The following is a 12,717-nucleotide window of genomic DNA, read 5'->3' as shown; positions in this document are numbered from 1 at the left end:
CTTTAACTTTCATATGGAGAATTAAAAACCACTGTAAAGCTATAATTTTTTAAAAGATAATAGTATGATCTTAAATCTTTAGAATAGGAAAAAAGAAAAAAGAAGAAACCCGCCGGGCACGGTGGCTCAAGCCTGTAATCCCAGCACTTTGGGAGGCCAAGACGGGCGGAACACGAGGTCAGGAGATCGACACCATCCTGGCTAACACGGTGAAACCCTGTCTCTACTAAAAAATACAAAAAACTAGCCGGGCGAGGTGGCGGGCGCCTGTAGTCCCAGCTACTCGGGAGGCTGAGGCAGGAGAATGGCGTAAACCCGGGAGGTGGAGCTTGCAGTGAGCTGAGATCCAGCCACTGCACTCCAGCCTGGGTGACAGAGTGAGACTCTGTCTCAAAAAAAAAAAAAAAAAAAAAAAAGAAGAAACCCAAAAACAATACAAAAGGAACTACGATGAAAATTAAGGCTTCTTTCTACCGCTGACTTCTACCTCCCAGTCCTCCTTACAGTACTTTATCAGTGTGTGTCCTGTGAATAAGAGAGGGTATATGTGTATAAAATTGTTTATGTGAAGTATAATATTAAACTTTTCCGGCCTTTTTTTTCATTTAGTAATATTTCTTGGAGATTCAAGTGCTTACAAATTCTTGCTTTCTGATCATTTGGAGGACTTGGTTTTTAATTCTTCTAGTGTCTCCTGTTACCCCTTGACTTCCCACTGTAAGCAGTAACTTCCTACCTTCATTCCCTTCCCTGTGTCACAACTTCATATGGTTATTTCTTCTTAAATGTATACCTTAAAAATTCTGGGGCAGGCTCAGTGGCTCAGGCCTGTAATACCAGCACTTTGGGAAGCCAAGATGGGAGGATTGCTTGAGGTCAAGAGTTTGAGACCAACCTTGGCAACATAGCAAAACCTCATCTCTACTAAAAATCAGAAATATTAGACAAGTGTGGTGGCACATGCCTGTGGTCCCAGCTACTTAAGAGGCTAAGATGGGAGGATAGCTTGAGCCCAGGAGAGAGAGGCTGCAGTGAGCTTGATCATGCCACTGTACTCCAGCCTGGATAAGAGCAAGCGAGACTGTTTCAAAAAAATGAAATTATTTGTGACTTTAGTTCTCTACTTACAAACTTTAATGTCATTTGACCCCTTCCAGTGGAAAAGGAAATAAACCAATAACCTTACACCAATTCCCTACCTTTTCCTTCACATCTGTCTCCTAACTTTTCTCATGTTATACCTGTATTATACTTACTTTGCCAAGGTATTTATTTGCATTCTGTGCTATATCCATAATTTCCAGTTGTTTTGGCTTTAGATTTACACTTAAATGGTTTATTATTCCTCACGAGATCTTTGTACCAAGCAATTATTTTTAATTTATTCAAGGGTTTTATTATAGGAAGAAGACAAGAAAAAAATAGAACTTACTTCACTTGTTTAATAAATGAATAGCAAAGCAAGAGTAAGCATCAGAGTCAAGTTTATCTTTGGGTGCCTCCTGGTCAACTTCCTACCTAACCAAAATGTCTTTCTCTCAGGTGCTGTGACATGTATATGGATGAATGAACAGTGCAGCAGTATCATCACGGGAGGGGAAGACAGACAAATTATTTTCTGGAAATTGCAGTATTAAGTGCCTTTTCCTCTCCTGAATATTAAGTTGAACTCTGTTTAATGCATTTTTAAACCAAACGTTTAAACGGACTGGCGAATGTGCAATGCTAGTAATTAGAAGTTTTACCACATGGAAAATTTGTGGTTTTAAACTTTCTAAATCATGGTGACTTTGTTGAAAGCCATTAGTTGCCATTATCTTAAGGCAGATAAAATGTGGCAGTGCTAGGGAAAACATGTTACATTGTAAGGCAGATCATCATCCCTGTATGATGCTTGTCAGAAGACAGGGCGGGGTAGCAGAAAACAGCTAAGAGATAAATTGGGCTAGGGAAACTTGTCAGAAAGCACTGAAAAATTAAGAATTTTCCAAGAAAATGTGCAGTATTCTCTGCTACTTCTGAATCTGTTTTGTCTTCCTAATCTCTCACAATTGCTACCCATCGGGTTTTGGGTGTATGTTTTCATAGAGTGGTTACTTTCTATAATGCTGTACCCAGATTCTAAGAACCTGGAGGATTAGCAGTTCTTATAACAGTAAGTTTACTGTGTATAGGAACGGTTTGTATTTCATTATAGCTATTCATCTTTTCTACATTAAAAATATTTTTCTCTAAAGAAAACTCTCTTCATTTTATTTAAGTAACTTAAGACTAGTGTTTTTAAGACCACAGATCTAGAATCATCTTCTAGAAAACCATATTTAGTGATATGAATGTAATTCCATTACTTTTGAAGTTATCTTCAGACTCAGGTAGATAATCCAGTATTTTTTTCGCTTCTAAATTTCAAACAAGGTAAGCTGTATAGCAGTAGCAGATTTTCTTTTATATTCAACCTCTGAACCATGGTTAATTGTGCGACTTACTGTTTCTGTACTCTTTAAAAACATTGTGGTATCTTACAAGTAGTATGATATAGGAGAAAAAACTTGAGTCAGACCACACTAATAGAATTTTCAAAGTCAGTTTCAAGTGTTATTAAGTATTATTGCTAGGGACAGTCAGTAGCCTCAATGAGTTCCTGCTGCATGGCAGGGGTGAACCAGCTCTCTTGGCCCTGGTAATCTGGGGTTCCCAGCTGGAAGCAATTTTCCTGACACTCAGTCTCAGCACTGTGAGCTGTTCTTAGGGCCCCTGAATGTCAGCTTGTTCTGGGAAATGATGTCTCCCATAGCTGAAAGTGAATTTCACCTGCCTATCTTCTAGATCATGCATAAGTTTGGTGAAAGCAAATGATGCAGTAACAGACAGACTAAAATGTAACTTTATGTATACATATTTAATTAGAATAGACATAAACCAAAAAGAAGAAAAAAGTCAGGATAAAATGTCACTATCATTTTGTTTGCAAGGAGTCAGGAAATGGAACAAGTTACCAGAAAAATATTCTAAGACCATCCCAAAGTAGCTAGGTTACATAATCCTAAGAGTCAAATGTCAAAATTAAGTATTATACCACTTAATCCACAAATGAACAAAAGAGGAGTCAAAAGTTTATCCTGTTTAGTGTAATAACTTTTACATTAAATATATAGTGATTCACTTCTCACAAAGTGGTACTGGCAACTTTTAGAAGAAAGAAGTTTCCATTATGCATTGACTAAAAAATCTCAAAAACAACTAAGCAGCTATGCTATAGCTCAGTAAGTACCATTAAACTGTTCTGGGCTAGTGTACATTTCAGGTTAATAGAGAACTACATTTTGGGTTTTAGAAAGGCAGCAATAATTATATTTTGGCTTTTAGTCTAGATGCTTAACATAGTTAAGGCGACAGTTTAAGCATATTAAATGAAGGTAGTTAAAATTTAAGAATCATCACAATCTCTTGCAACCTACATACACTGTTTAATGCTTACATGGAATGAAACCAGTGTTCTTAATTGGCATTTTACACACAAACAGAATTTTTTTAAAAAATCAAAGGCAATCATTCTAAATGTACTATGGTAGCATGTTAAAAATGCAAATATGCTATAGAACTAAAGTAATATGAACAGCACTACTCATTACCTAGGAGAAAGGTGACTGGTTTTCACACAAAGCTAAGCCTGTATCAGTCATCCTAATCACAATGGCTTATAAAAGCATCAGGTTTCCAGTAGAGAAACTATTCTAGGAAAGTCAGTAAATCTCTTGAAAGTTTCACATCTGTAAAACCAGGATAAGGCTACAACTATTTTGAAATCTGAACAAGGTATCAGATGAAAATAGTAAAATTCCCAGCCATAATGTAAGATAGAAAGGTCCTCATGCAGCATATGCTTGCTGGCTCCGGGAAAGCTTCATGTGCATAATACAGAAGTTGCCAAACAAGGAAACTGGAGATGTTCAGCTACATTTCCATGGTGCCGTGAATTTTAAACCTCAGGAATGGTGTGGTCCATTAGGCTTTTCATAATGCTTGGTGCCATCCTACAAGAGAAGTGCTTTTATTATATACTGAGATTCTGTCCCCCCCCCCCCCCCCCGAAAATGCTATGTTAATCCAAGAAAATTCCCAATTCCAATTTAGCACCTGTTAGCATCAAATGTGAATGGAGAGAAGGGAAAGATCTTTTAAATGAGTCCAGAAGCATCTCTGGTAACCTAGTTGTTGACAGACACTCAGTGGGAAAGGCTATCTGTATTTGGCTAGAGAAGTTAGGATACAAATGAATTCTTGTACATTAAACCTGGTGATTTTTAAAAAACAGAAAATGACAAGGCTGTGATGAGTTGGGGTAGAGGGATCCATCAGTGATTTAAGAAAAGAGAACCTTAGAACAATTAGTCATGACAATAACTCCTTTTTACCCCTTCCAAGCGTAGGGAGGTGCATTCTATCCAGAAGCCAACATAAAAATTTCATTACAATGGTTATGTTTATGAATCTTTTAAATCTCATTTTCACATGCATGATAGAGCTTCTGAAAGAAGGATTCCAAGCTGGCTTGACAAAAACAGCTATGGTAGATGCTAGGATACGAAAAGCTGTATAGAAGTAACCTTGTTGCCTCTTTTCATTTCTGATTGGCTTTCTAATCCTCAGTTCCTGAGCACAGATAGCACCAACACACCACACATGTCTATCTGCTTCCTGAGATTCTGGAGAGAAGGGAAACTTACTCCTAGCATTCCACCAGCAAGAATTCTCCATTACGAACCACTACAACTATATTTATACTGAGCAGAGGAGTGGTAGGCAGTACAACTGCAGTCAATTGTACTGCAATTGAAAGCTAAAAGCATGCCCACTTTTCCTTGCATTCTTTTTTTCTACTATGCAATATCAAAACTGAGGAAAGTATATGTGGATTTTATTCCATACTTGGGAAGTTGTAAGAGCTCATCCTTACCAACCCCGCTGACTTAAATAACTTACTTCAAATTTCTAGATAAACACCAGTATTCATTCCTTAGGTAAAAGACCCAAAGGGCTGAGAATTAAACTATAGTGTTTACATTAAGTCACACGACCATATGCATTAAGTTGAGGAATTGTTTACTTACCGCTTAATAATATGTTCAAAGATAAAAGCAGGCATGATTGTAATAGTAACTACAGTCCCAGATGTTGATAGTATGTCTGCAATTTGAGAGTCCTGATAAAAACACATATTAAAAATCAATTCCACAGAGGCTTTATTTAATAAATACAAAACTATGCCAGTCTTGGTAAAGAAATACAAAATATATGTCCTGTTACGTTTTGTTAAGATCTCTAAAATCCTGCTTGGTATTTCTAATTTTTTTCTAGTATTTCTTACCAAGTTTAATTGTACACTATTTTACAGGTAGTAACCAGATTGCTTAAGTAAACTGAGTTGAATATTTTAGTCCAAAAAAAACCTTTTCCTTTCTGAATATTAAATAATTTTCCCCATATACAATACTACCATCTCCTCTTAGTTAACTGTGTATTCTAAATCAAAGTCTATGAAATGAGGAGGTCATGCTTAAAACTTTTTGACCTTAAGACAGACTTATTTAGGAATTTGTGGAGGAGAAAAACTATAAAAATAAAGTATTAATATGAACCAAAACTATTATTCATTTGCTTACATTCCTGGATTGAGAAATGTTGGGCAACTATTCATTTAGAATGTCATAAAAATCTTTGTTGCCCATATTTCCACAGAATTCTAGTGTGAGGTACTTCTGAAATCATTTATTCCACCCCGCTCTAGAGCAAGAACCCAGGCCCCACGTTCCCCATCTCCCACCTAAGTCACTGTGAAAACAGCACCACCTAAATACAGTCAAAAGACAGACATTTTCTAAAACTGCAGCAGAACATGGCACAAAGTCTGTTCCTTACCTTCAATCCAATGACATTCTGTCCATTGATTTCACAGATGTTATGTTCTGTGAGAAGACCATTTCTGGCTGCAGAGCTATCTTTCACTATGGATGTTATTTTTCCATTTTTAAAGATAAAACCAACATGTCCAGTGCTATCCTTATGCATGGTAATCGTCCGTTCAAAGGGCCTACAAACATAATGGGTTATATTAAAAACTTAATTCTAAGGTAAACATTTTAATGGATTTCATATACCATAAATGTTGCCATATTGGATACTTTTATAATAAACACTGTTTCTAATAAGAGCAACTTACAGCTCTGATTTTATACATTCACAGAACATCTTTGTGTAAAAGTTTTTTTTAAGTTTATTCATTATGGTTTGACTGATTTACTAATCAACATTTCCTTCTTTAAGTATCAAAGACAACTGCTTTATATGGTTTTATCAATGTTTTTCCTTTATAATTAATCAGACTTTACAGCATTAAGAATAAGATAAGCTTTTTAACTAAATCACAGTGGTAAAAATAATTTTTATTTTTTATTAACTTTTGGTATTTTCTACAGCCAAATCATATTTAGGAACTATTTCTTTTGTTTAAAACCTCTAAAATATTTCTCACAACTTGACTTTGAAAATTTTATACACTGCTATATTTGAAAAGAAAAACTAGAGCAGCAGTAAGACATTAAGTTCTTCAAGCCCCTTTGGAAAGGAAGGCATGCAGCTATTATTAAAAGGCATCCAGCTGTCCCTCTAAAGTTGTTACACCAGTTACATTTGCTTGATTCTCTATAAACTCTGTTATCATGTTATCATAAGGGTTTTATGATAAACTTGTGTTTACAATATTAAATTCAGAAGAGGCATTTCTTCCTGTTAGTACAACTTACTCTTTGAAACTCTGCTTACTTGTAAAAAGGACATTCATCTGAAACATTTACTAAATACCTAAACTGAATGAGCAACTGGAAACACAAAGATAAAACAGAAGTTTCACTGAGAAGGAACAAAAACTCAAAGGCTTACTATAGCAATGTGATACAGGTCTACCCTTAATTGGGTACGGAGTAGACAAGAAAATAAATGGAGGCCCCTATTTCATGTGCTAAATGTTTAAGGTCTAAGTGAATGAGCTGCTAAACAGAATATTCCATGTTCTTGGAAACTACTGCTTCATAACTACCCAAAAGTCTTGATACGGTTTTCAGAACTCCCACACTACTTGGAAGTCTGCATGGGCTATGACCCTCACAATGAGGGACCACTGTGATAGTATGTCTACAGTTTGGGAGTCCTGATAAAACTAGGCCAGATGTATCTAAGCAGTAAGTCGGAAAGTGAGCCCAGAGATACCCTGCTACTCAGTTACTTCTCCAACATACATTTTCTATTTTCTAGAGAGATTTGTCCTATAAATTCCGAAATAAGGTATCATATCAGAATGCTTTAAAAACATGCTTTAAAAACAAACAGTCTGCACCACACAGCTGCAAGACTGTAAGGGTCATCAATAACATTTTATCATTTTCTGCAACAAAATAATACATTCACAGACTCTGAAAGCCCAAAAAAATGGAAAACTAGTATTGAATTTTCATTTGAGCTGTTTAGTAACAGCTTACCTGTCACGAATGGTCATGGTAATCTTCTCTCCAAAAGCCTGTTTGAGCACCTTGTGCGCTTTATCTGAGCTCCACCCTGCACAGTTTTCACCATTGATCTGGAGTACTTGGTCCCCAAATCTCAGACCAACCAATGAGGCTGGAGAATTAGCCTGGACTAGCTGAACAAATATACCCTAGATAATAAGAAAATAATTTTCGTCATTTACCACTACTATGATACGGTTTAAAATGCTGGAAAATTAGGAAACAACTGTTTGTTAAAAAGTCTACCTTAGTGATTAAAAAAAAAAAAAAAAAAAGGAAAAACTATATGAGTGTATCCAGTTATCACCTCAAAAGAAACTGAAAAATTTATCAAGACAGTAACTCCAAAGAATACGGCAAAAAAGTGAGATTTCAATGGCAATTTTTATACCAAATCATAACCCACCTGACCAACCACAATCCCCCCCTTCAACTTGGAATACAAAACTAAGGAAAATAAAGTGGGACAACTTTAATAAATGCAAGCGTCTATAAGTCTGATAGAATACCAGATTATCAGTCCATAATCATATTTAGGGGAAAAGCAAGTCACATATTAAAAAGTTTGGTGAGTTCTTTTACAGCTTAATAAATGACAGTTTAAGGTCATAATTCTACCTTTTGAGCTGAAACATTCCTTTACCCATTGGCTAAATTGTGTATAATCAAGTAAGATTAAAGTTTGTCAGACTAAAAAGATGGGCATATTAAATCCACATGCGCAGGCTTATAAAGAACACACAATGAAATAAATACAGAAAACTCAAGTACTGTTAACAAATAACTACATGGATATTTTTACTTACGTAAAATCTCAATCAGAAGTTGAACAAAATATAAATAGATAAGTATAAAAGAAGAATAAGCCTGGTAAATAAAATGTAAGTGCATCTACCTCAATCCTAAGCTAGGTCACATATTTCTATCACGCATCTGTTACATTATAGAGTGATAAGCAAGAACTAGGTAGCACCCCATATAAGAACAAATGCCCTTTGGCCAAGTGAACAAATCCACTGCAAGTATTTCCTACAGTGGGGCCAAGGGGCCTATGAAAAGTATCTTTTCTCTTTAGGACAGAGGAAAGAACACAAGAGCAATCCTGGCGGAAGGGGCAGCAATATACTCTATTCCCTGAAGATTTTGGAGAAAGGGCAGCAAAGTCAGAGCATCCCAACCAAGCACACAGATGTATTTTGAATAAGATACAAGTGAGCAAGGCCATCATCAATGGCCTAAGCCCCCTGGGTGGGCAGGCAGGGTTGGGGCTTCCTGCCAAGATCAGCCTCCTCCATTTACAGCAGTGCACCACACTTACCATTTTCTGTGTTGAAAGGCTGGATGCACTAAGCTACAGATGTATGACTGAAACTGAATCCAATAAGGTAATGGCTGAAACTGTAAATTGGGGTAAAGACTCAGCATGTCCTTAACAATTCTAAATGGTTCCTCAGAGAGTAACCCTGTTTCATATATTCAGTATATTAAGGTGAGAGGTAATTATAAAGTAATGGCTGCCGTAATTAGAAAGAAACTTTTACTCAAAAAATGACCTATTCAAATATGAAGGATGTTAATAACAAATCTGCAAAAACCACCTCACAAGTTAAATACTGATCATTTGGTTTAAAAATGCGCACACACCCGGGAGGCGGAGGTTGCAGTGAGTCAAGATCGCGCCACTGCCCTGCAGCCTGGCGACAGTGCGAGACTGTGTCTCAAAAAAAAAAAAAAAAAAAAAAAAAAGCACATTGACTATTATTGGTCAGTTTTTTCTTAACCTTCACATCTGCTCTATTTCATTGCCACAATTCTATTATACAAAGTACATTATAATATATGTAGGCCAGTGAAATGTATTCCAGTTAGAATATTCAGAAAAGAAAAACATCTTTCAAAGTAATGTGGTTGGAAGTCCCAACTATGCCTCTGCAAAACAGAACATCCCCAACTGAACAAATTTAAGTTAGTAGATTTAAAATATTCTCAACTACAGATGCACTATTATAATTAAAGCATTTCCATTTCAAATTATTTTAACGTTAATCAATTATGTAAGATATTTAGACAAATTCAAATAGGTATTTAAAATACTTACATTATCTACTGATTTAAGCCTGAGTCCAATTTTTCCATCTTGATCCTTACACAAAATGACTTCACGAATCCCTTGCTTAATTTCTGCTCTACGAATTCCAACATCATTACCAGTTACAGGAGCCACCATATAGTTCACACTGGAAGGTCTTGCTAGCAACTGCTGACAAAACCGTATACAATGTGTCAATATTTAGAAACACTCTCCTTGAAAAGAACAATGATAATTAACTGGGCAATCCACAAATAATTTCCTTCAGATAAAGTTTGATGTCTATGAAAATGGCACTGGCTCTATTACTAATTCTTCACTAACTTATTCCCACACATATCATCTCTAACAGATTCAATGACTCTCTCTTGTCCTTTGAATTCACTGGCATTTGTTTCACTGGTATATTGGCTTGTCTTCATCTCAAATGTATTATCTTTGAACTTAAAGGCCATATACTTTTGAAATATTTTCCAGACGGTTCTTTATGTCACGATCTTTGACAATCTGCTTATCCTTTCAGAATTTCCATACAAGGGGCAAACTTCTTACCTCAGTGTTACTGAGAGGATTAAATGAAAAGTGCATGGGCACTGGCACACAAAAGAGAGTCAACTATTATGTCTCCTCCCCTCTAATAACCATCTATTATTATGATTAACAAATCATATGCACGAACCAGAATGCTCCAGAATACCTACATTAGGGACCTATGTCAGGTACCATGGTACAAGTTTCTAATTTTTTCAAGTTTTCCTAACCAAAACTGGTGTCTTATTTTAAATGGACCCTTTCCCCAACCAAAAAGGAAATGGAACAATATTAGGCCATTAAAAAGAGGAAATCCTGCCATTTGGACAACATGAATAAACATAGAGAATATTATTCCAAGTGAAATAAGCCAGACACAGAAAGACAAGTACCGTCTGGGTCTCACTTATACGTGGAATCTGAAAAGAGTCAAACTCACAGAAGTAGAGACTAGAAGGGAGGTTGTCAGGGGCTGGGGGTGGGCAGGGCAAAGAATGAGAAAATGTTGGTCAAAGTGTACAAATTTTCAGTTATGAGTATGTTCTAGAGATCTAATGTACAGCATAGTAACTACAGTTAATAATACTGTACTGTATACTTGAAATTTGCTAAGAGTACATCTTAAGTGTTCTCACCACACACCAAAAGAAATGTAACTATGTGAGGTGACAGATATGTTAATAACCGTGACTGTGGTAATCATTTCACAATGTGTGTGTTTGTGTGTGTGTGTTTATCAATACATCAAGTTGTATTGAGATATACAGTTGAATATAAACAATTTTTATTTTTAATTATACCTCAATAAATAGCTGGGGAGAGGAAGATCCGGATGGAACATCAAGAGAAGAAAAATAAAATATGTGAAATGAAAAATTCACTAGATATGAAGAGTTAACAGAAATCTCCAGCAACAAATTAATTTAAAATAAAACAGAAGAAAAAGAAAAAGTGGCACACTGAAGAACCCTGGAGATGCAGACACAAAAAATGAAGGTTTAGGTCACCCTTCTAGGTATTAACTTTTTTAAAAAAAAGACCAGCTGAAGTATTGCCCAAGGGCAAAGGGATCTAAACATCCATTTAGTGAACAAAGGAAGTTCTAAATTTTAACTACAGCCTCATGGCCAGTTACTAAAATAAGAATCAGAGCAGCTATGACTCTCTTCTTTGTATTTGTATATTTCCTGTAAATACAGCAATTAATCTTTCTGTTCCTCTATACCTCCTTTTACCTTTATGTATGAATTGCTAGTAGTGGTTAACTTGACACTTTTGCCTTTAAATTAAAAATATTCTGTTGGGAATTTGAATACTTATAAGGGTAATTAATATCATATAGTAATCAATACCATGACCACTGCCCAGAGATGGCCACATTAACTGGTATCATCCCTTTCTAGAGAAAGGGTGAGAGCAACTTCATTTATATCGAGGGGTACATGGCTTCATTTCGTACACCCCTGAGTCAAAAATGATTTTTATATTTTTAAAGATTGTAAACAAACAAACAACAAGAATATGTGATAAAGATCATAAGTGACCATGAAAGCCTAAGGTATTTATTATGAAGTTTGCTTTATAAAGTTTATAAAGCAATATATAAAGTTTGCTGAACTCTGATTTTATGAAGAAGTTCATCTTTTAAGGAGAAAGTATAAAGTTGTTGTTGTTGTCAAATGAAATTCAAGTATCTGTACAAGTGTGTGGATATACTGAGTAGTCAAAGGAGTAGGTGGTAACAGATATTAAGCTACTGTTTGTCAGCTCCAAATCCACCCTTCTAGACTCTACTTGGTGATGCTGGGCCTAACTGTGCAAATTATAATGTTGTTTGTCAGTGACTGGAGTGACAAGCACCTCGTTCCTTCCTATGTGCTTCCTGCTCCTGTCAGTACTGTGTAAGCCTGGCCCTTTACCCTGGCAGTAGCAGTTGGTTCCAATCTGCAGCTTTTACTGACACTCCCAGAACCAGCCTCATTACAACCCCTCAGAGGCACCAGTAGTGTCCACTCATTCAAAGTCTGAGTCCCAGCTCTGTGGGGCTCTTCCCTCAAGGTTCTAGGTTCTGCTAACTCCAGTCTCTCCCCTGTGTCATCCCAGTCCTAGGAGAAGCAGCTAGCTATCTGCAATTACATCTATGTCCATTTATGTTTTTTTCAATTTTTCAACCTCTTAAAATACCTAGTATTATTTGTTTTCCCAACTGCATCACCACTAACACAAGTTTTCAATAAATATTTGGTAAATACATAAATGCTAGGTACTGTATATGCATTGGGATATGGCAACAAGACAGACACAGATTTAACTACAATTATAATAAGTAGTACAAAGTGCTATGGTCATAGCAATAACCTTAATAAAAGGTTATCAGATCCATTATAATTAAGCTAGAATATGGAGTCTAATTACATGGAGCTTTGGATTTCAAAAAGAATGTTAAAAGACTAAGAGCAAAGGCTGGGCGCAGTGGCTCATGCCTGTAATCCCAGCACTCTGGGAGGTCGAGGCAGGTGGATCACCTGAAGTCAG

At 36.1% G+C, this 12,717-nt stretch overlaps 2 protein-coding genes across 7 annotated transcripts in view; one reads left to right on the top strand and one right to left on the bottom strand.

Moving 5' to 3' along the window:
- Positions 1-2,241, top strand: part of NSMAF (neutral sphingomyelinase activation associated factor) — a 76,231-nt gene extending 73,990 nt beyond the window's left edge. For both annotated transcript variants that reach the window (XM_008000707.3, XM_008000706.3), the window contains exon 31: positions 1,543-2,241. In XM_008000707.3, the coding sequence (XP_007998898.1) occupies positions 1,543-1,637 (95 nt within the window). In that variant the 3' untranslated portion in view covers positions 1,638-2,241. The remainder of the gene's footprint in view (positions 1-1,542) is intronic.
- A 639-nt stretch (positions 2,242-2,880) lies between these two features.
- SDCBP (syndecan binding protein) overlaps positions 2,881-12,717 on the bottom strand; it is a 29,739-nt gene continuing 19,902 nt past the window's right edge. For 3 of the 5 annotated variants that reach the window (XM_008000708.3, XM_008000709.3, XM_008000710.3), the window contains exons 5-9: positions 9,661-9,822; positions 7,536-7,711; positions 5,920-6,091; positions 5,112-5,203; positions 2,881-4,034 (exon numbers count right to left, since the gene is read on the bottom strand). In XM_008000708.3, coding sequence (XP_007998899.3) covers positions 3,980-4,034; positions 5,112-5,203; positions 5,920-6,091; positions 7,536-7,711; positions 9,661-9,822 — 657 coding nt within the window. In that variant the 3' untranslated portion in view covers positions 2,881-3,979. The remainder of the gene's footprint in view (positions 4,035-5,111; positions 5,204-5,919; positions 6,092-7,535; positions 7,712-9,660; positions 9,823-12,717) is intronic. The other 2 variants (XM_008000711.3, XM_008000712.3) reach the window with 1 other exon arrangement.

Source organism: Chlorocebus sabaeus, chromosome 8 (assembly GCF_047675955.1).
Source record: "Chlorocebus sabaeus isolate Y175 chromosome 8, mChlSab1.0.hap1, whole genome shotgun sequence".
Lineage (NCBI taxonomy): Eukaryota > Metazoa > Chordata > Mammalia > Primates > Cercopithecidae > Chlorocebus > Chlorocebus sabaeus.
This window is presented reverse-complemented; position numbering and strand designations above follow the sequence as displayed.